Source organism: Grammomys surdaster, unplaced genomic scaffold (genome assembly GCF_004785775.1).
Source record: "Grammomys surdaster isolate TR1022 unplaced genomic scaffold, NIH_TR_1.0 365, whole genome shotgun sequence".
Taxonomy (NCBI): domain Eukaryota; kingdom Metazoa; phylum Chordata; class Mammalia; order Rodentia; family Muridae; genus Grammomys; species Grammomys surdaster.
Window position 1 is genome coordinate 565,737 of NW_021604784.1, and position 24,193 is coordinate 589,929.

General features: G+C 42.1%; 1 protein-coding gene across 1 annotated transcript in view; it reads right to left on the bottom strand.

Moving 5' to 3' along the window:
* Positions 1-2,042: 2,042 nt before the first annotated feature.
* The window catches only part of Arhgap20 (Rho GTPase activating protein 20), a 74,211-nt gene continuing 52,060 nt past the window's right edge, over positions 2,043-24,193 (bottom strand). Inside the window, 9 exon segments of the mRNA XM_028780220.1 lie at positions 2,043-2,931; positions 2,934-4,745; positions 5,605-5,716; positions 6,739-6,928; positions 9,052-9,161; positions 12,271-12,432; positions 13,490-13,668; positions 21,295-21,483; positions 23,738-23,804. Coding sequence (XP_028636053.1) covers positions 2,885-2,931; positions 2,934-4,745; positions 5,605-5,716; positions 6,739-6,928; positions 9,052-9,161; positions 12,271-12,432; positions 13,490-13,668; positions 21,295-21,483; positions 23,738-23,804 — 2,868 coding nt within the window. The 3' untranslated portion in view covers positions 2,043-2,884.

Genomic DNA, 24,193 nt, shown 5'->3' on the forward strand with positions numbered 1-24,193 from the left:
TCCTGGTATGAGTATAAAGTCAGCTTGGTTCTTTTGTCAGAACGGCCTAAATGTGAAAGAAAATCTTATACACACAATCAAAGTGAGCTGTTATTTCTTTTGGTGTGTGGACAAACTAGTCCACATCGCTCCAGGAATACAATGGAAATACACAATTTCTGACAAAAGGGGGACTGTTAGGTATAAAACATAACTTATATGGTAAATGAGATTTAAAAATATAAAAAGGAAAAACAATTTCACTCCTTTTCCCCCTAGAAAAACTATGAGTAAAAACTTAAGGCCACAACTCATTATGTATGAAATGGTCAACTCAAAGGGAGCTCAGGCTCGCCGAATGAAAGAACTCTCCGCAGTCAGTATTTCTCTGTGGGACTGTTAACTGCAGGGTGGCATTTTATTTGACAGCATGGACTTTGTACATGTCCATTTTCAGTGCCTTGAAAACCAAACAATTTAAAAGTTAGCAGCAGTTTCTGCAAGGTACAAAAATACACATTTGTTACATAACACGGTAATAAAATTTGTCAAGATCTATTATACAAACTCGTAGCATTTGAGATAATCAGCCTAATATATTATAGATTGATGGAGTCTAATAAAACGACATGTCTGTCTTCATACAATACTTTACAGCAATATTAACAGACTATTCACATTAAGCATCCTGGGAGCATCTACGGAAACAGAGTCAGAATGGTTGGTGGAGAACCTTACCAACTATTTTCTTCTATGCTTCAAAATGGGTGGATGAAGTTTTACTGGCCATTATGAAAGGAGGTGGGGGTGGGGGCGGAGGGAAGAAAAGCCAGGACACTTTATTTTGTTTAGAAGACATTTCTTACAGAGAGACAATCTAAGCCATAAGATCTTCATTCACATCTTGCAGTTTTGACAGTAGTATGCTCTAAAGGGAAGAGTTGACCTGCCAACTTTATATACCTATACCACAAAAGATACATATGGATATGGAAGAGTCTTTGTATGCAAGTGGTTGGTTACATCTTGTTGGGATTGCCAAGTGTCATGTAGGAGCTCAATGGACACAGAGTTTTAAAATTAATTATGATTAGGGAGAACAGGCTATGCCTGAGAGGTAGGTGGCATTTCAGTATTTAATACTGAGATAAGTCCTTATCCTTATCCTACAATGTGATGTTCAGGAGAAGGGGACATCTGTCATGAGTTTCCTGGTGACTGCTAGGAATAATAATCTGGAAGAAGCTAGTTTTTGAGTGTATTTTTTTATACAGAGATTGAAGAGATCACATAGACTCTAGGAAACTTCTAATATGTGAGCGTCTCAAATGAAGGAAGATGCACATCTACCTTAGGGTGTATCCTTCCATTTCATCCCAGCTGGGGAAGGAGACCTACTGATGTAGCCTTGAAGGTAAAGAGAGAGGACAAAGGTCCATGATAAACTGCTTGGGTCTAAACTTTAATATTTATGAACTAAAAGTCATTTGGAAAAAGTAGAGAACTTCAGCAATTAAATCCAAAGGCAGTGGCCATCAGAGACAGCCCAACGGCAACATCGTGGTGTGGTCTACTCAATAATCTCTTACAGTCTGCCAATCTCTAATCACTAACAATCTGTAGAATGAAAGAATAATTAATAGCTGTCCCCTTTCTCCTCTTGGCTGACTATAATCGAACAAGGGCTACAGAGAAACATTTTCCACAGGGATGCCATATTGATAAATACTGCTTGTGGAACCAAGAAGGGAGCACTGTTGCAGGAAACTGCCATTTTTCAAAATGAGAAAAGTGTGACTTACAAAGAGAAGTTTCACACAGTAACTGGCCATTAAGTCTAAGCCAGCGGCCATTTTCTGTGATATCCTGTGTATTGCAGGACCCAGCTTCCTGATCTGGATGCATCTCTGCACACATTTGCTTACTGATATCAGCAAGACACAATCAAATGAATGTTGCTACCAACACCAGCATCTCTTGTTTCTCTAAAGTCTTGCTTCTGAGATTAGTCAGCCAGGGAAAACTGACCTCGAGATTAGTTTCTCTAATTCTTATGTGGCTAGTCTTCTGCACTACGAGAGCGCATGCTGTCAGCAGGTTCCTTTATGGTGGGATAAGTTACATTCCCGGAACACAGGTTTGTTGCATGGGGAATGTGTGAAGGACACTAAAATGGGCAAACTCTTCCTTCCTTGTCTTTGTATCTTCATTTCTGAAAGATGTATGTGAATGCACTCAACCCTAATAGAAAAACAACAACAAAAACCAACCAAGCTGCCCGATTACAGGCTGTGCTGTCCCGGCACCCATGGCTCTTTACCCACTATTTTTCTCTACTCTGCCTTTATCATGAGCTGGTCCCTAAAATGACCCAGTGAAGACACATGACTAAGAACAGCCACAGAAATGGCCACTGACTTGGCTTCAGGGACAGGTTTTTACATGATTTCCTTAGTACATGCTTTTCTGAGCAGCTCAGTGGCCCTTTTTCTTGCCTGCTTATTCCATGGTGTGAAGATGGTTTCTCTCTTCCCCTCTATGGGTCACTGATGCTGCATTTAAGGTACTCTGGTCCTCTCAAGACACCTGAACTCTCAGACTGCTGACATGAGCAGGCATCTTCTACAAAGGACACTTCCTCTACCCTTCTGTCAGTATCCAAGAATCTCAGAAAAGGACTTAACCCATATTTTAATAGGAAGAGCCTTTCAAAACTTTAGATCATAAAACGTCTCAACAAAGTTTTGCCACATAATCTCAACAAAGAAACTGTCATATTAGCAATGATTGTCCTTGTGCTACCTACCCTAGGTGTCTTATGAACAGGGTTATTTAATTACTGTCTGTGTTTTTATTGGCCCAGTTCTTGTTCTTAAAGACATAAGATTATTTTGATATCAAGTTCTTATTGTAGGTAACAGTCTTTGGTTAAATGTCTGTCCCCGTCATTGAAACTGTCGTAGATCCTGCACCTGGGTTGGCCACATCCTCCACAGTCTCCCGACTTGAAGAGGCTCCTTCCCAAAGGTTATCACAAGGGTACTGTCCTACACTTTCTTCTCCCTCATGCAACTTCATACAAGGCTTGAGTATGCTTTCCACTAGGCTGAATGGAGAGCTGGTGTGTTGCTCTGAGTCCTGACAGGCATAAGAACTGAACCCACAGGCTGTCTGTCCAGGTCTTTCATCTACCCGTAGGTGTATGTCATCCAGACTCTCTTGTAGAGAGTCAGCCTCTGGGGTACCGGAAGCACAAGAAGGTAACTCCAGAGGTTCTTTTAGGGAACACACTTTCCTGTCTTCTGGTCTGGCTGCTTTTGTTTTCTTTTTGAGGGACCAGTTTTTTAAAGTGACCAAACCACTTCTCAACCATGCGCTGGGGTGAAGAGTTACAGAATGCATTTGGGACGGCTGCTCCGTGGTACCCTTTCTTAAATAAGCTAGGTGGCTGCTGGCCTGCCCCATGGAGGGACCAGGCATTCCAGGAATGAGGCTGGGACTGTCAAAGTCTGAAGAAAGCTCTTCCTGTTTTCTCTGAGCCTGGAAAGTGCAATCTATTGGAGAGGAAGTTTCGGTGGGCATAAACACAGAATGTTCAGAGATCTGAGAGAAAGCGCTGTCCTGGGAGCTTACCGAGGAGCCCGATGGAGATGTGCCTGGGGAGGATAAGCTCGAATAGCTAGCCCTCGGGCAAAGGTTTAGTCTTGGGGGCAAAACTTTCTCAGTGCTTTGGTGCATGCCGCTGCTCTTGCCCACCTCAATGCCCATGACCAAACTCTGATTAATGAGCTTCTGCCCCTCGATTTGCAAAGACTTATGCCTTTTGAGATAATCCTCTTCTCCATGCAAGAGGCCAGCCTCACAGCTAGTTTTATTTTGTTTCTTTGAATAGATCCCCCTGAGATAGGACAGCTTGTAGTTCTGGTCATCTATGCTGGGTTCTGAACAGCGCCGATGATGTACCCGTGAGCTCTTCTGGGCATCTGCTATGTGCCGTGGGGAGAACCTGCATGTATCTTCATCAAAGGGTTGCTTCCTGGAATGATCCTGGGAGGATGCATGGCTGTAAGATGCCACAGAAATGGCCACTGGCTTGGACTTAGTGAAAGGTGTCACTTGATTTCCTTCATGACCAGACAAGCTTTTCTTCTTAATGTTTTCATTAGTAGTGTTTCTCTTGCTGACATCAGTGCTTGTCACTGAACTCTGTTTAAAACACATCTTATCCCCTTTCTTCTGAGTCTGCGTCTGCTTCAGGTAATCTTCATCTTTTCTAGAGAGTACAGCATCACAGCTGGACTTGCGTAGCTTTTTCTGGTAAAATTCCCGGAGATAGGAAAGCTTTGTGTCTACATAGTCAATGCTGGGTTCTGAGGAACGCCGGTGCCGCCGCAGGACTTTTGGGGCATCTGCTGCCGTTGCAGGCAGGCAGCTGGGTGTATCCGGGCCAGCTGGGGCCCTAGCATGCTCTCCCATTGAAACCTTCCTATAGGCTACGAAAACATTCACTGGCTTGGGCTCCAGAGGTTGTTTTATTTGAATGTGGTCATCTTTAGACTGATCTAAGTCAAAGTTGCTCAGGGTTAAAAGGCCTTCTACCTCAGGCTGTTCAAGGTCATAGTCGCTGAGTGTTAAGACAGAGTCCATGCTCCTGCTCCCCTGGCCAAGTGTTTTGAGCAGGTCACTGCATGGAGCGTCGGCATCCTCATGGAGCTCGTTCTCTAAGCTGTCATAGGAGGAGTCGTTCATTTGGAAGCAAGACATATCTGTGGGCAGAAATTAAATCATGGTTAACACTCTTAAAGAGCCAGCCATGCTGCTTCTCTGCCATTTTCATGACTAGAGTTCAAACTCCTACCCCCGAGAAAAAGAGAAACCTTAAAAGAATTTACAGAGTTTGTGTGTGGAGGGAGTGACACATGTAGGCCAATGCTTGTGGAAGGAGGTCAGAGGATTATTTGCTGAAATTGGTTCTTTCCTTTTACCATGTTGGTCCTCAGCAACAGGGAATTAAACTCCTGCTGTCATGCCCGAGTGTGGGTGGGGTGTAGCTCCTTCCCTCAACAAGCCACCTCGGGAGTCTTTTCATCCTCCCAAATGTTAGTGCTCACGATAGGAATCTTCTAGACTCCCCTCGGTTTCTAGTGGAGTGACTTTTTAAGGTAAGGGTTTCTCAAAGCAAGGGTTTACATCATAAAATGAAGAAATGATAAAAAATAAATGAACTAGTTTCATGCTGACCTGGGTTCTGAGTAAGAGTCTGTCTTCTAGCATGGATGTGTTGTATACAGTTATACAAGATACACGCCAGTCTCCTTAAAACTTTTTATAAAGCTATTTTAAGTTAGGCTATTGCTTTGCTTGACTCTTATGATTATTGTAATTAAATATTATTTATATTTCATAGATGAAATACTGATGCATGCTGGCACAGAATTATGGACTGAAGGCAGCATAGTAGTATTGGAAGTAAGGAAGTTACATTATGTAGGTAGTATGTCTGTGAATTCAGAACCCTCCCCCACCCCTAACCTCAAAGATGCTAGTTGTTTCAAGCTGGGTTACAGGCTCTGGGACAACCAGCCTCATCATCTTCACAGACAAATACCTAGTTCTTCACAGTACCTGGGGTGTGTTCTCTGTTGCTTCTCTCAGAAAGCTCCCCCAAGAGAGAAGTGATTTCTTCTCCAAATACCCTACAGCAGTTTTCAATCAGAAATTGTATAAGAAGAGAAACCTGTGCCGAATGGAGAGAATTAAGCATTATTATCCACAGAATCCGTTTATTACGTCACACTTCATACACACATCCTAATCTTAACCACAAAATGAAAAAGAATAGGGAAAAGTATATGAAGGGATACAAAAGCCTCACCGCCAACTGCCAATACTACAGTCTGGATACAGAACTGGATCAGGGTCAGCAGACAACACTCATCTGTGGCACTGGTGTAACACTAATGCTTTAGATCACCAGTGCTGCATTTTAGACCAGGGCAATTTCAAGCATTCTTCATAGAGTGTTTTGGGTGCAGAATTATTCTTTGTTATTCAAGTTTACCAAATATCTGTAATAAGGACTTGCACAAGGATTTCTTGTATAAGGGGCAGACTGCTATAATTTTGGAAGAAGGCTTCTCTGGGGGTCCAGAAGGAAGGAGAGGGATAGGAAGAAAGCAAGGAAACCTGGACAATCTCTGAATTCTCTTAGCATGGCTCCCTACCAGACACTCTAAGCTGCAGATGAGGTCTCTGTGCTGCCACTGAGATGAATAAGAACTGACCAATGGTTTCTCTGCACCAGCAGCTGAGAAATGGTGCGAAGGAAGCGAACTGGTGCCTCAAACCCCTGATCAACAGCCAGGCACTACGAGGGTGGGATCTCAGTCTCCACTGTATCACTGGAAAGGAATCACTGGAAGGAACTTCTCTCAGGACTGTGTATCTGGCAAATGTGGGTGCTGAGAACTGAACCCAGGCTTGTTTGAACTCAAAGGCCTTCGTTTTTAAAAATGCTTTCCTAGCCCTTGTTCAGCCTCCTGTGAAGGAAAATCTAATTTACAACTGATATATTTTTCCCCTCTCCCTCTATTTGATATCAACTTGCAATAATCTACCAGGACAGAATGGTCAATAAACCCGCATAAGGAAGATGACTTTAGCCCACCTAAGAAACTGTGTTTAAGAACACTGTGAATTTCAAATGTATCAAAATGGGGAGTGAGGGTTCGGGACATAAGAATGAAAAAATGTCATTACCTTTTTCGTAAATTCATTTTCTAACTCTGGACTGGAGGAAGCAGGAGGCCAAAGAATGCTTGGAGCGATACACACTGCTAAGTTAAATGCAGTCATCTGATTAGATAAGGAATGTTGTTCAATGTTGTGTAATACCCCAAACAGATACCTTAGGAAAACAACATTGGCTCTGGGAAGCTGATCTAAGAGCCTAAAGACAGAAAAATGCAGGACGTTTTATTAAGAAACTTGTAAAGACAGGCACCCCTCACTTCACCTGCATGGGAAACCATGCAAATCAAACAGGCACACCAAGAGCACAGTGCAGATGGATTAGCATCACAGCTGGTGGGCAGCATGCACTGGCAGTTATGCTTTGCATCTTCACAGCTTCGAGACAATGCAGAAGGATGCACAAGGCACGCTGCCTGTTATCACTTCCGAGGAAAGCAGTCCGATGTATTGTTTTTAACTCAGGCAACTCCTGCAGCATTTTCTAATATTCCCAAGGAAACACACAAGAGGCTTCCTTGCAAGATTAAAGTATGCCTTTACTTTGAGCAGCAAGGCAGGAGCGCTCTTCTTGGTGAGAACTCAGGTCTCAGTCATGAAGACTTCCAGGTTTGGGAGCTGGGCTCTCTTCCCACCCAGGTTCCAAAGGCAGTTGTGCCCCAGATCTGTCTTCTCTGTCACTCATTCTCATATGTCAGTCAAACCTGCATCATTTCCCTTGTGTTTCCCACTTTTTATGTAAGTGAGAGAGTTTTAAATGATTACTCACCCAAAATAATTACTTTTACTATCACCCAGAACCTCTCTCTCTCTCTCTCTCTCTCTCTCTCTCTCTGACTTTTTTTATAAGAACCTACAACTTTAAGAAATAAGATACTCTGACACCCATTGCACAAATAGCAGAAGCCCTTCCTCAGTACAATGGGCTGCTGACAGTGAATCCAGATCAAAGACCCTGAAATCAACCAAAAGACAATTTGGTGTTATCTGTAGGAAATGAAGCATCTAGCACATGCTTTCAGGTCATCCGACTCTGCAAGGGTGCTGAGCCTTTGGGCTGCTTCTATACTGAGCAACTGACAGCAGCACATCCGGTACTTGCTTATGGGAATAAATTCTGTCTAAGAGAAGGACAGCTGACTGGTCAGCATCCTCAGCCTACAAGAAGAGCCCACTCTGTATCTATCTGTAAATTCCCATCAGCACGTCTGACTCAGTTACTAAAAGCTGGGGTTTCTGAAATCTGTTGTTGAGTGGGTTGTATGGACCATCTTACTGGTATTGTTATAAATCGATGCATGCAAATTAAATACACAAAAGCTTTTGCTTAAGTGTCATAATTTCACATTAAAACTAAACAAGTGATATTTGGGATCCAAGATGTTCATAAACCAGGATATTTCATTTTTATAATGCTCACTAATACACACTACATATTCTTTTACAATGTAGGAAATACTCAGGAACAGGAGGAGATGAATTCTACGTGGAACCTCACTGGATTCCTTTAAATACTGCAGGTTCTTTGTTGTTGTTTTTTGTTTTACACTGTAGACAAGGCTGACATTACACTTGGTAGTAATGCTCCTGCATCAGTCTCCTGAGTGCTGAGATTACAGGTATGAGCCACCGCACTTGGGTTGGACATTACTTTCTTTACCTTTCCTCTCAAGGAGTTAACTGCCTTCCTATGGTACCCTCATCAAACTCAACAAGTGCTTTTTATAGCAATGGCTTTCTACTGTTAATATCATCATCTCACATACCTACTCTACCAGGCTTCCTTCCTGGAGAGAAGGGGATATGTCATGTTCTCTGCACTGCTCTAGTCACCAAATGAATACACAGAGAGTCATCTAGTGGGGGTAGATGCTTCCCCTACAGGAAGACCCAGCATCCAATGGGCTAATGAAGTTCAGCTCCTATCAAATACAGATAAATAAAGGTAGAGGTATATAATGTAACTATTTCATGTTAAAATAAGGTTGGGAAGAAAAAGCTTGGGGTATGGCTCAGTGGTAAACTGCTTGCCTGACATGCACAAGGCCCTAGGTTTGATCCCCACTACTGAGAAAGAGGATAAGGAAATGAAAAACAACTTTAGGGGCTGTTGCTGGCTAGGCTGGCAGCCTGAGTTTGATTCCTAGAACCTTCATGGTAGAAGGAAAGAAGTAACTTCTGTAAGTTATGTGTACACACACACACACACACACACACACACACACACAATGTAAAATCAGAGAAAGACAACTGATACACTGATATTTTAAGAGAAAAGCTTAAATGAGTATTTTAAGGTATATTTTATACTTGAATCATTACCTTTGAATTATATTTATTTTTTCTTCATCATTCCCTTGATCCATTACACAGACCCAGTGATCATACAGATCTGAAGAAAAAATACTTTCTGGGATGTTTCTCAGAAAATCCTAGATGAAGGAAAAAAAAAAGAACTCAAATATTTGAATCATTCTTATGCAAATTATGCGTTAAAAAAAAAGAGCCCTATCAGCTCTCCACTGAGTTGTGTGACTGGAAGCCCATGAGCTGACACGGTTCTGAGGACCAACAGGGATAATCACATCTGGACTGCTGTTGAAAACATAAAAAAGGCACCCTATTCTGCTGGAGCTTCTGGCCTGTAGACATTTTGGCAAGCTAACATGATGGGACCTGGCAGTCTGCCACCTCAAATCCTTCCTCCTTTCTTTGAAGTAGCAAGCTCAAGGAAATGCACCAAGTTATCTATGAGGTTTGTAACGTGGCACTCATTCATCCAAGCCCTCCATGTGTACTTATTCACAAGTGCTATGTGCTGCTGGATGTATTGTGGGATATAGAAATGAGCCAAGCAAGTGGTTATGACCTTAGAACATTACTGTCCAGTGTTGGTGCGCAATGACTTCAAGACACTTGGTTGTTCCTTATTTCCCCTGAAAAGAAGGTGCTTATGTATTCAAGGGAAGAAAACATGTAATAGGTGGGTTCTGGGAACTAGGTAGGGCTAACATTGTGTGCGTCATGTAGAGTAAATGCACATATTCATATTATCTTTCCTGCTAAGACCACAAATGGAGATGGGTGTAGAAACACCTGACTACGGCATAAGCAGGATATAATCACAGGTGTTTGCTTAAAAGATGAACTGACTTTGGTCCTCATTTTAGAGCAGTGGGCACTGGTTCTTGGACACCTGTCTGTGTCCCTTTCGGAACAGCACAAACTAGGCCAAGTTCAGTCTGATCCCCACCCAGTCAATATTAGACAGGGAGAACTCGGTGAAATGGCTGGCTACCTTCACAAGTACCTGCTTATGCCACAGAGACAGGTGGAAGTCTGAAATTAGGCATTTTAAAGTTGTGGTCACTCTCTCTGCCACTTATAAAAGCCACTGTGCAACCTGGTGCTTCTATAGTACAGAAGCTGTGGTAATGAATTAAGGTAAGAAAAATTAGTTAACTCTGCAGAATTCTTACTTCTTATGGGTTCCATTGAGGCAGGGACAGGCCCTTGCCCCATTGGCATACATGGCAATGTAAAGTGTAGGTCGGCACAGTAGAAGCTATTACTGAACTGTTACAAAGTGTCACATGGACAGTTGATAGAGGACCAGGGAGGCCTGTCAGCCATAACCAGATGCTAAAATAATTAAAAACCACTGTAGCTGTGTTGCCTACTTTTTTTTTCTCTCCTCTTCTTCATTTTTTTTTTGGGGTAAGAAAGGTTGGCTGCTTCTACTGTCCTCTGATTTTGTTATTCAATCATAAATGCTCCTAGACACTTGTGACCCAGATACACCCTCACAAAAGCCACTTCTGCTGTTGATAATTCCAGCTCAGGTGCAGCTGCAGCAGTACTTTACCAGGCAGAGTTACCGGGGGTGAAATCTGTATTTCAAAAGTGGGTTAGTGATAACTTCTCCTGGCAGTGCACCCTTCCCATAGCTGGAACCACAGGTTCTGGAATACAACCGCCCCAGCTAAGGAGGCGGGGAGCCCACTCGGAATTACAATTACTTGCAGTGCTCAATGAAATTCTTCCCTTCAATATCAGACCCCAAGCTGACCGGACTTTCTGGGTCATGTGGGATGAGTCTATGGACTGATGAGCTTCCCTGGAGGGAGGAAGGGCCAGAGTCTTATTGTCCTGAGCAATCTCTGACCAGTCACAGTTTGGAGAGCTAAAGTTATATTGAAGCAAAACTAGGTAAGCTAAAAAAAAAATGAAAAATATTTAAATGCCTTCAGACTATTTTCTAAAGAAATCTATGTGTAGAATAAAGGAAATGAGGTCTCCAGCTTTATCTTTCTCCCTAAAAGCAAATGAAATAGATGGGAATAAAAAAAAACCCCACAGTTACACAGTGAGAAGACTTCAGTTATATGCAACCTATTTAGCCAGAGTCTTCAATCATTTGGGTGCTTTTTCCTTTTGCTTGCTTTTGGACAGACCATGCTTCTTTGGAACAGTCTCAATAATTTAGCAGATAATTTTAGGAAGTGTGGTACTGTGAAGTAGAAAGCAAGCGAATGTTTCTACAACATGGGCTGTGCCTGCCTAAACTAAGGAGAGCATGGCCCTCTGTGAAACGTTTCTATGAGATGAGCCAAAGCTGATGGTATGTGTTTGTATGTGACATAGCTACCCGGTCAGCTGATTATGTTTCTGTATGGTATATCCTACATTGAAGAGTAAGTAAAACCTGCACAACAGATTGGATGGCCCTGGCTCATTCTCTGGAGTGGTATTTGTCTCTGCCAAACCCATAGCAGAGTTGAGACACAGACCATCAAGAAACACCTGAGTTCTTACAAGTCATGGTGTCGACTCTCTCTGCAGCCAGCCAATCACTGGGGCAGGAGAGGACAAGCCCTGCCCACCATATTTTCCTTAGCTTCAGGTCCTCAGATGGGACTGGGGCCTTGTCTACCCCTGGCTCAGTGTATCATAAACCCTTTGGGAAATGAAGTCTGGGCAAGTCTGCAGAGACTGTCACTATGGTCAAAAGCTCTGCCCACAGCTCACTTCTTGTTTCTTTTTCAAAATCATAGGACACTTTTAAGAATGCAGTGAAGAGACAATGTTGGAACTTTCTGACTGTGGCAGAAGGCCCTGTCATCCCTGCTCTGCTTTTAGAACGGAGTGCAGGGAACAGAGAGGACTTTAGGTGGCCTCAGCGACTCTTCTCCGTATTATGGCAAACAAAAACTCTTGTTTGGGTTTGAAAACGTCTTTAAGAGTGAGGAACTCAGGAAGGCAGGATGTTTGCTGTGGTAAAACACCGTCTGTGTGTTCTGATGGTGATACACAGTTTAACTCTAGTTTGCTTTTGTGTCTGGGGTGGTAAGAGTGACCATGGGGTGACGTTTGTGTCACATTAGTGGTGTAGCCTTCAAAGTCCAATGTTGCTTCATGAAACATTTTTGTTTAGATATAGATTCTAAATTATATCATAGTTCTTTGCACACAGAAATAAATGGAATAGATTTTGCATCTGGAATTAAAGGTTGGGGCCCACAGTGAGAAAGCTTTCCCTACCTTCAACACAGACGCTATCACAAAGACGGATTCACAGTCAAGGTGGACTTCAATTCCAGAATTCAGTTTCTCCTTTAGCTCTCTGCAAGACTTCATGTTGGCCGATTGCCTGAAGATGCCCTTTGTGAGGGGGCCTTTTTGGTTAAGAAAGGAAAGCATATCCTGTGAGGAAGCAAAGGAGATAAACTAAAATTGTACTTTACACACGCCAGCAGAGGAGCAGGTACTGGCCTTCTGGGTCTGTCAGAAGGCCAGGGTGTATACATTGAAGGGTTGGAGCAGCATGGACAGTTAGAAAGATTCAGATGACATTTTTAGAACATAGAGTGGTTATCACCAAAGGCCATGGAGGTGTAGGACCTGGTCCAAGAAAAAGTATGATCACAAGATTTATTGTATAACCTGCTGTCTATATAGTTAACAAGAGTGTAATCTTAAAATCTTCTAGAGAATAGAGTTTAAGTATTCTCTAATTTTGTTTTCTCCTCTGCACTCAGTAGACAGAAGACAACGGTGTGTGGAAACAAGCGATCCTAAGATCTAGGAGCCAGATGTGCCCTGATTTCCTGTACAATCTGAGTTAGGGTCTGTGTTTTACCTTTAAATTCATAAAGTAAGGGTGATGATAAGTACCCATGGACTTTACTATGGAGGATAAACAAGATAATAAAACATCCCACAGTGCCTGGCATTTATGGATATACAACAGAGTAAAGTCCCTCCAAGAGTAGAGTGCAGTGGGACAGACTGCGTGTGGGGAACTGGACAGGGAACAAACCCTGCTTAGAGGCTATGTTATCAGTGAGACAGTATGAACTCAGCAGTTATTTTATGTCCCATTCTGTGTACAAACAACCAAATCTTGATGCTTAAATATGTAAGATTTAAAGAAACTACTTTTTAAAGGCTTAAAACACAATCGGACAAGACTTTGAGAACAGCAGAATTGAAGACTGGATCTGGGGATTGTCTGATGACATAGCACACTAATTTGTTTGAGTGGGTCAACTGGATTGTCTCTTCTTACTACATTTCCCTGAAGAATCTGCAGTGATAAAATCTGACTTTTAGGTTTTGAAGTAAGGATGGAGGTTCTTAGCTTAAAGCCAGGGGGTATTTATAATCTTTGCACTTTGGGGACAGATTTACCCTGCAGCATGTTCCCGTAACTAATGGCCTTTCCTGTTCTTGTTCTTTTACAGATCCGAATGACACTCACCAAGATAGGCTTTGGTAGATTGTCGTTCTCACAGATATCTGGTAAAGAAACTCCAAAGAGCTGTCCTGGCATAGGGGATGTTGGCGACATGGGCAGGTTGTCCAGGTGTGTGCTAGAACCCCGCCAAAAAGCCCAGTTGATGATAGAGCGCCTCCTCTTAAATGTCTTCTGGCTGGAATCTAAGAAGCGAGAGCAGGAGGGAGACTTGTGATTCATTCAGTCTCATTTCTAGAGTTTTAGTTTATTTATTACAATGCGGATGGAGGTCCCTTGTTACCAACAATGCTAGCTAGGAAAGTCTATTATAAATATATGGCAAGTTAAGGAAGAATATGGTGTTTGGTTTCTTATACCCCTTTCTGGGGTAAGTCACTGCACTGCTTGCTGGCTTGAGTCTTGACACTAAGATTTAAAACCTAGGGAAGAGGTTACATTCCTTAGAAGGTAGTGTTCAGTTGTAGGGCACCTGCCTGCCTCACACCAGGCCCTGAGTTCCAGCCCTAATACTGTACAACAAACAAGCATTCTATTCTCATTGAACTAAAACAACTTGAAGCAGATAGTCTTTCATGTCAACACATGCTGTGAATTTAAAAGATGGAGAGGCACATAAAAAAGTGGAAGAGTGAGTTACTTTGCCATTAAAAAGGGAGTAAAACAGAGGGGAGAGGGTGGGGGAGGGGAGGACACGATGGAAGAGGATGAGGGAAAAGGAAGAGAGGTTACTTTTGTTTTTCTAGAAACAAAGAATGCTTTGTGTTCTGATGTCTCACTGGACCGGGAACAGAGACAGGAAGCTGGTGTCTTCCTTTTTGTTCTCCTTCTCGGTAACGGCAAAATCTTCAATGTATCTTTTTAAATATGTAATTTCAAGAGGTGTGTTGAAGGCAGCATGGTGTAGACCAATGAGATCCACCAGGGCCCAGGATGGTGGGGTGGAGACATCTGGAAAGAGACCTGTATGGATTGGCTGAAAGATCTTGGAACTAAGACAGAGGGAGCCTCAGCAGGTCAAAGGAGACAGGAGAAAAGCAGGGTGTGCAAGCCACGTGTCACTTGCAAAATGAGCTCACATCTCTGGCTGATGCCCAAAGCAAGCACTCGTGATGCAGATTCGAAACCACTTGATGAAGGTTCAGTAGAACTGAGCTTTGAAGAGCCTTAATACCCAGAAACTGCCTGTCTCCAGGGAGTGTTCAGGGGACTGGACATTAAACACTACCACATAGCCTTTCTACTCAGCTATGATGTTCTTCTGACCAACAGAGGAGCAAGGAAGACATGGTCAGCAGTACCAAATTCTAATTTCAAAGAATCCCTTGTATCAATCACTCAGTTATAAAGTAATTCAACAAAAGCTCTTTCTTCAGAATAATCTACTTAAGCCAAATTGTGGGATGTTAAAAGAATGAACAACGTTTTTACTCAACAGCATCTTGACCGTGAACCATTGCCCATACTTATCTTCCTGATGCTCCTATAAGCAAAAAACACAAGGAGGTGTGAAGTTCTCTTGACAGTGGAGTCAGGAGCCTACTTAGACTTCCGGTTCCCACATCCATTTAGATCGTCCCATTTTCTTAACTTTAAATAGAACAAGATGTTATCTGTCAAAAGACCTGGATGAAAGGATTACCAGTATTTATTAAGTATTTACCCATGGGCATGGTTGTGGGTTCTCTACTAAAGCCATCAGGATACCATGATGGACATCTCTTCATATCCGGTTTCCAAGGCTTTGACAGCTGGCCGTTAGGGTGCAGCCATGAAAGATGATTGCCACTCTGCTCGAATATAGCACTTCCTTCCTGCTGTGATCTAACTTCCAATCCAAACAGAACAAAGCAGGAAAGGGGGCCAATCCTTCGTTAGAGCTAGGAAGGACTTTGCCCACCAGGCCATGCAAATATCTATAAAGAATGAATGCCAATTTTTCTGTCTGGTTCGTACATCTTAACCTATTTTTACAAAACTGTCATATTTGGTTTTAGCGTTCACACATGTAAGAATGTTCTATCACTGAGTTACATACCCAGTTATCCTTATGAGCGTAGAGGGAGGATAAAGTCAAAATTGAGTCATGTACGTAAATATTTTTAGTGACAGTCACGCTGTTTGTTGTGCACGTAATTAGTGTGAGATGTCAGCTTCACCAGGGCTGAGGAAAACATGATGGATGCTTATTTGTTTTGCAGCATTTCGGTGCATACTTCTTTCTTTTTATTTTTTAGGAATTAATTTATTTTATGTATATAACTATACTATAGCTGTCTTCAGACACACCAGAAGAGGGCATCAGATCCAATTACAGATGGTTGTGAGCCACCATGTGGTTGCTGAAAATCGAACTCAAGACCTCTGGAAGAGCAGTCAGTCCTCTTAACTGCTGAGCCATCTCTCCAGCCCTACTTCTTTTTAAATGGCAAAAGCTGATGCAAAAAGATGCAATTGCCAATATTACTACTACTAATAATTAATAATTGTAAGAACCAAAGCCACAAGGATAAATACATAGTAACCTGCGTGTAAATTTAGCCGTCCTAGATTCTTTCCATGTTTACATGACAAAGCTTAATACTAAAAATATTAATTCATACTCTTTATGGGTAAAGAATAACAGTTGTTAACCTAAAAGCTTTAACTTGAAATTCTCTTCTGGCCATACAACTAAGTATTTTCCCCTAGAGTAGCACATTCGTGTGGGGGACAGTAGATTGACAGGGTACGTTGGGGTGTTCTGTGTCCTACCATCCTCTAGGAAGTCCAGTTCACCTTCAGTCTAGCCCTGGGTCTGTGCAGATGTGGGACAGCAGCCTGCAGATGTGGTTCAGACCACACTTCTGCTCACCCAGGGTCTCACTCTAGATGTAATCAAGTCATTTTATCTTTACTGACCTACTGCTTTGTCTGACACTGAGCAAAGCCTCAGGATGCATGTTCTCTCAGTCTAGCGACACAGGTGACCTTTTAGGTGTTACACAGGATACAGGTAAGACACACGGTAGGGGTAACGATCTGCTTGAAGGGACAAAGGTTTGCTAGCAGTGACCTTTTTAGGTACCGTGTGTGAATAATTTTAATTTTTATATCTGGAACCTTCCAATACAGTAGATGCTGCTCATTGGAGACTATTATCCCCAAGGGTAAATTTCAGGAATTTTTTTTTCTAGATCTTTAATATTTTTCTAGATCTTTAAATATTTTCAACTATGTTTTTACTTTAGTGTTTTGTCTTTTTTTAACTGCTTTAAGACTAAAATTTAAAGATTCTTTCATAATACAAACTCAATATAAAAAGCTTAAAACTTGCGAGGTTTCATAATTTAGGTGTTTAAAGCCAGTTTTAACCAACCCCTACTCCTTTTGGGTGGCAGGAACAACATAATTTCATGAATATAATCTAAGCTAGACTTCAGTTCTTTCCTTAATTTTTAAACAAAGATTTATTTATTTTTATGTGCCTTGGTGTTTGGCCTGCACGTATGTCTGTGTAAGAGTGTCATCAGATCTCTTGGAACTGGAGTTACATACAGTTGTGAGCTGTCATGTGGTTGCTGGAAATTGAGCTTGGGTCCTCTGGAAGAGCAGCCATCTCTCCTGCCCCTAGACTTCAATTCTTAATGCTTTGACCTCAGTTTCATGAGAAGGAGATATTTTTCTTAACTCGAGGAGGCCTCTCTCAGAAATGTAGATAAGGAGTTTTTTAGACTAATTATGGCTTATTTTAACCAGGCAGCATAAAATATTATCAGAAAGAAATTATCTTCCCTTGTTATCTCCTTGACAAATCAGATATTATTTTCTACAAGGCAGGCCATGGTAAACTACCTACTTCCTGGGACATCATGTGCACTTAGCAAATACAGGCAAATTCTATACACTCACAATATAGGCTGAAACTTTCTAGTCCAGGCTGCTAGGCTGATACAGATGTGATAGAGGGTGGTGAGAAAGAGTGAAGACCGAGTAGTGTTTCATTCATTTGACATGGTATCTTGACCTGTAGTCCAGGCTTGCCTAAAACCTATAGCAATCCTGCCTTACCCTCTAGAGCTTCCTTTTAAATTCTGATTTATACAAGTGATGGATTGGACCACAGAAGACAGGAAGGAAGGGGATGGAATAATATGGTCCTGTTTCCTGTGTTGCAGTGAAGCTGTGTTCTGAGAACAGTCTTCACAGTGGCGTGTGGGCTTCACATGGAAATACCACAGCAGCAAAGGCAGGCAGAGCACTGACAGTACTTCCACCAGGTATGGTGGCAGGGGTCTGTCTCATAAGGAGAATTCATGTTAATTTCATGTTGATAGGCACACACAGTAGGGCAGTGGGCATAGGTGAGGTTTTATTTCCACCATTCTATACTTCACAGTAGTCCAAGGAAGCTCATCTATCATCTTTATTGAAGGATTCAATAAAATGTTAAATGCTAGGTAAAAATTGCTGGATAACAGAAATATCATCATACAGAAACTAATAATTTCATTTGCAGAACAGACATCTAGATGCTTTACTGTAACATTCTTTTGTTTGTTTTGTTTTCCAAGACAGGGTTTCTGTGTGAAGCTCTGGATGCCATGGAACTCACTGTGTAGGCCAGGCCAGCCTCAGACTCACAGAGATCCACCTGCCTCTGCCTCCTGAGTGCTGAAGTTAGAGGCATGTGCCACAACCATACAGCTTTACTGTAACATTCTTAACTTGTAATTCTCCTGCCTCAGAATCTAGAGTGCTGGCATTATAGATGTATACCACTGCACCTGGCTGTACTCTAAAATTGTAACATATAAGATATAAAACTATTACAGTAAAGCCATTCTGGAAACAATTTGGAACAATTAGAAATTCTAAGTGCACCCTAATTCCAGCTGTATTCTCTTTCTCTCTCTTCCTCCCTTCCTTTCTTTTTTCTTTCTTTCTCACTAACTTTTTTTTTTTTTTTTGGTTTTTCGAGACAGGGTTTCTCTGTGTAGCCCTGGCTGTCCTGGAACTCACTCTGTAGACCCGGCTAGTCTCGAACACTTGAGCTCAAAAATCCGCCTGCCTCTGCCTCCCAAGTGCTGGGATTAAAGGCGTCTCACTAACTTTTGATGTAGAACAAAGGAAATTTCCACATTTCAAAATCTAGGTAACTACGTGGTAGAGGTGATTGGTTTGAAATGCTAAGAGGCAACTGTCAAAAGAAGAATCTAATAAAACTCCACAAATGCCACACAAGAGAGAAATATGCACAATTAAATTGCATTGTTTTTTATAACGGCATCAGTGTTTAGCTACACTTAGCTGTGTGAAATGTCTCGAGGTAAGTTTCATCATAGATAATAAATAACACCTGCATTGAATTTCTATGATTGGATCAAGAACTTCAAATCCTAAATAAGCAAAATGCTATCTCTTTCCCCAAACTTCCACTCTTCTCATCTACCGACACTGTGCTGGATCATGAACTCTACCAAGAAGAACTTTGTGGAGACTGCTTCTCATATATCATCTAAATAATTTTCTTACCATGCTATATCAAATGAACTACCTACAGATAAAAATTTTCAGAATTTCATTGGCAATACTTTGTATGACCAATATATTTTACTTTCAGGCCCTTACAGAAAAAGCCAGTGATTTCCAAAACGCATTCTCCATGAAAACTTGTATACCAAATACTGAGAAACTGCACAGCTACGTGAGTAGGTGCTGGTTGCACTTGCTCATGGCTGCTGCGGTGAAGGTGATTCATGTGACCAGGAGTGGGGCTTTTAACTGTTCTCTTCCGCCCTCATTTACCCTGAGCATCAAAGATGCAAGTGCCATCTTCTTTTCTAATACAAAACAAAGAGAATGCAAGTCACTGGGCAGAGTGGACAAAACCCCAAGTAGTTACTGTGATGAAAGGAAAAGGAACTTGAAAACCATGAGCTTAAAAGTAGAAGAGTCAGAATATCATTCCCCTTGGCTCAGCTAAATTCTTATGGGAATTTTTCATTCATCTACTAAAAGGCCCATTAACCAGTCCATTCATCCAGGAAGTATTTATTGAATACTTCACTTCGATTCTCTAAGTACTGTTCTAGGTGCTAGAATCTCATTTTAGGGGATAAAATCAAGGATTTCTCCAAAGCGGCACCTCAAAATGACCCAAAGATGTGCCCAAGTAGTCTTGGACTCTCAAACTCAGTTTACTGTTAGAGGAGAGAAAATGAGGGTTGTTACAAATTTAAGTACATTTGCACAGCTGATGTCTGCTGACTGTAATGAGGTGTAACATCTAGGGCCAGGTCATCAGGCAATGGGAGGGTTGACTTGTGTGTGGAAGTGTGTATAAGAAGCTGATTTGGATTGCCCAGCCAGTGTGAGTGACTATTTGGGGTTGGTCATTAGTGACGATGCCAAGCTGCCCTTCTGCTGTACAATTTCTTCAAAGCGCTCAACAGTCATCTGGAGACGGGACTGTCCTAGGCATGCAGTGAAGTGAGCAGGAAGGAAAGAGAGCTCAAGTCATCTGCCAGAGAGACTGTGACAACTGTAAGGTTCGGGTCATGTATGGATACAGAAGCAGGCAAACACAAGCGGGAGACGTGGTGAGAAAGTGGTAGACTTGGTAGGTGAGGGAAAGGAGGAATACAGAGTAGAATTGGAAGGTGAGAGAAGGAATATGGGCTTACAGATGGGACAAACATAAGAAACAAAAGCTGTTGCAATAACAGACCAGCTACACACTTTAGCCCAATAAAACATCAGAATTTAATGGAATGGAAACCGAGTTTGTTAAACACTTAAAGCAGGAAAACATTTTTATATAATGAGTTCTCATTATTACGTCCCTCTAAGTTTGGATAACTGGACACACAGTTTTCTTAAAGCAGGGTCATTCAGCAACACGGTTAGACATGGAGAAAAATGAAAAGTCGCACTTTTCACAAATGCTATGGTAAAAGCAGCACAGAACTTCATCTGCACCCAGCTGATGCCAATAATCTGTCCTGTGGAGGGAAGGAGGGTGGCCTCTGATCTTTCAAGGTCCATGCCCTCTCTTAAATCTCACTCCTGGAGTTTGTCTGTCTGCAGAAGGCAATGTCACTATTCGCTGGGTCAGCTGACCAAGGCAGACATAGCAGTACAGTATCAATTCCTATCACCCTTGGACTTTTGGTATCAATTTTCTCCTGTTTCTTTATACAGTCTTGCTTTAGACTGAGCTCTTTTAGTGCAAGCTTGGGTCAGGGCAAACTATAATGCTCTTCTGTTGAACATCACAGCTGCCATAATACAGCCTTTATTGGGGGGGTAGCAGTGAAGCAGCTATGTTCACAGGGAATTCATGGTGGATTAGTAGGCTACGGGGAGACCTCGGCAGAAATCATATTAGTCTTCACACAGTTATCAGGATCAGGATCCCTCCCGGTCAGCGCACCACAGTCTTCTGACATCCACTATGGACAGGCTCCCTTTTATAATGTGATCATTGAGGGGAACACATAGTGGAGTGTATTACAGTACAAAGAGGGCATTGAAGCACCTGCAGCATCGGCCGAGACTTCGACTCTGCAGTGGGCATAAGGTTAAAGGGGGGAAGGCTGTCGAGGGAAGAAGGAACAGATTATTGCCCCTTGTTCTGAGTGTAATCCAGTCATTCCTGCTGCTAGTTTACAGAACCATCTTCCAAAATTCCGTTTTTTCCTTTTGAAAATTCATAGTTGCAAGTTCATTTGGGTGGAAGTTGGGTCTTTTGCCTTTGTATTAAACTAGGGTTCAGGAATGCAAGCTTTTGTTTTAAGAGAGGGTTCTATGAAGGAGGGGAAGCAACTCACCGCTCAGCTGCTGGGCTGTCGTCAGGCGGGTAGGTTTCAGGATAAACTGGCACTGCATCTCCCGGGGCAGCTGCTCCATGAGGAAAGGCTCTTGGAGCTGGGACGGGCTGGCGGAGTCTTTTGATCCCTGCGTCAGAAGGGCAGTGTCTCGGAGATGGCTCATTTTAATTCCATAAGGATACTCATGTCCTACAACAAGAAGAAAATCCAAATGCAGACTTCAGGCTGAGTGAGTGCCACCAGCAAGTGCTGCAAACTGGAGCACACTGTGGTTTACACCTGGGGCGTCTGTGATAAAGAATCCTTTTGTTCACTAAAAGATCCATGTGCCCAGTCTGCAACTGGGGCCTCTGCATATTGCAGGTGGCTCTACCAAATCAGAGAGGTTGTCTCACAACAGATGAAGGGTAACAGGAGGAAAAAAAAAATCTTCAAAAGAATCTTTAGAATGACTGTAGACATCGGTTTGTGGGTTGCATAATTGACCTCTTCTAGGTTTGAATCAAGAATATTTAAGAGCGTCTAAAAATAAGGACAAAGAGGCCTGTTTGGTAAAGATTACTACAGCCTAGCAACTGATTGGTGAGCCCCTGCATCCCATAGAGCCTTCTTCAACAAAAGTTTGCATTCCTGAACACACACTTAGTAGATAGGCGTGGTGGCTCATGCCTGAAATCTCAACACTTGGGAAGCTGAGACAGAAGTATCACTGTGAGTTTGAGGTCAGCCTGGGTGCCAGCCACACTGAAAGTGAAACAGGACCTAGGCTACAGAGCTCATGTCTCACCCTTGCATCCCCCAAATTCCCCAGAGATTTACCCTGTTATCTACCACATCTGTGTAAAAAACCATTTACTTATTGTTGGTTGCGGAATTAGTTGTTCAGCAGCCCTGGGACTGGTTTGTCTGATTTGCTTCTCTCTGAGATTCGTATTCATAGGAAACAATCTAAAGAAAAGTGTAGTGGGTTCAGAATACAGGTTCAGATGTAACAACAAATTGACTAACTAAAGCCTGGACATCTGACCTTAACCTAGTTTTTGTTGGCTAGAACTCCAGGTAAATCATCGGTGTGATATAGTCCTTCTCTCCTGCCGTGCTGCAGATTCTTTAGGCAAAGACAGTGTATTTCACTTGTACTCACTGAATGTAACTCAGCAAACCCTTCCTTTGCACTTGACACAGGCACACAAATGTGTTATTGACATTTACACATTACAGAAACCGCTAAAGATTAAGGCTAGAAGGCCCCTATAACAACATAATTAAAAAGTAACTCCTAAAAACAATGGCCAGCTAACCCACACTGCTTTGTAAATCAGAGGTTTTTAATTGCACAGTTTAGAGTTGTGGTCTTCAGTCAAGTTACTGTCTTAGTCCTAACTTACTAAAATTATTTGCCATTTTTAAATGATATCTTCTTATTGCTTATTCACTTTTGCATAAATGACATTTAAAACCAAACCTGTCTGTGGGAAGTGGTTTTGCCCTCAGCATGGCATGACAGCTTCCTATTTTCTGCATAGCAGAATACACAAACATTTTCTAGAAAAGTTTGGCTTCAATTACTAAGATCACTTGAAATACTCATCCATCCCAGAGTGACCTGACTGGGAAGGAACTGCAGGACACGATGCACGGGCACATTCTGCACAGTGTCCGACTGGCAGGCGGTGCTCTAAAATTGCTAACAAACTGTTGTTATGGTTATCATTTGGGGATCTGAAACAGATACCAGAATTTATTTTAATTGCTCTATTTCTGTTACTTACAGAGTGGAATTACTAACCAGTAAATATTTTCAAATAAATAGTTAAAATAAGGTAAGTTAAAATTTACTTCTCATTAATTCCTTAGACCAGCAGGAATTTCAATTTCAGGCCAGCCTGGACATTGTCTCACGGGCAAAAAAGAAAAAAAAATCCTAAAAACAAATGGGAAATTTGTCCTAGAGAAATTGAAAAGGGGACTATACAAGTTGGTAAGTTAGCCAGTGAAGACTCTCAAGAGTCAAAATGTGTTACTGTCACTTCCTTTGTGATGCTAAGGGAATCTGGGAGAGAGCAGATGTTACATATTCAGGGTAGGTGACACATACACAGTACTCTGTATAGAGGCAGCCTCGGCATTAGGGCAGTGGGTAGGAAAGAAAACAGGCAACTCAAGATGCTGAAAACCAGACATGTGCATGTAGCAAGAAGAATGACAATGCACACTGCTCTCTCATGAAGAAGATGCCCCCAATAAAAGGCTTGCCAAGATCTGCTTGTAAAGTAAAAAATCCAAGAGGAGAACATGTATTTTCCAACTGTAATCATTAGCAGCCCGAGAGAAAAGATCCCATTGTCTAGTTCATACTGAACACTTGATACAGTAACATTTAGGCTTAAGACTGTAGAGTCAAAGCAACACTATGTTATCTTAGACTTTGACAGACACTCACCAATGAGTGGGTACGGTGCCGCTTCTTTTCCAGAATTTACCCACAGTTGGTAATCTCTCTCAGAGCCCTTGAGATAAAAGGATTAAAAATCAAAACAAATCTTTCATGTTAGGTACCTGAGTGAGGAGAAAGTTTGGGCATTTTACACAATTTAGATTCACGGGTGCATCTGGTTTTGGGGGTAATAATACTTATTCCTGCAGCCATATCCTATTCAAAAACAGGATCCATCATTGTTGGTCCTCTCATTCCCACAGTCCCTGAGCTGACTCAGGAGCCGAAGACTGTAATGGGACCAGACCCTTCTTATCAGTGGCCCACCAAGTGTGAAAGTCTAAGAAAGCCCTTTGACAAAGGAAGAGTTCTGGTTCTGAATGGCTGATCCTAACCTCTAGATTCTCTGGTCTTCTCAGAGAATACTGGACTTAGCATCCAATGTGCCCCTGCAAGACAACC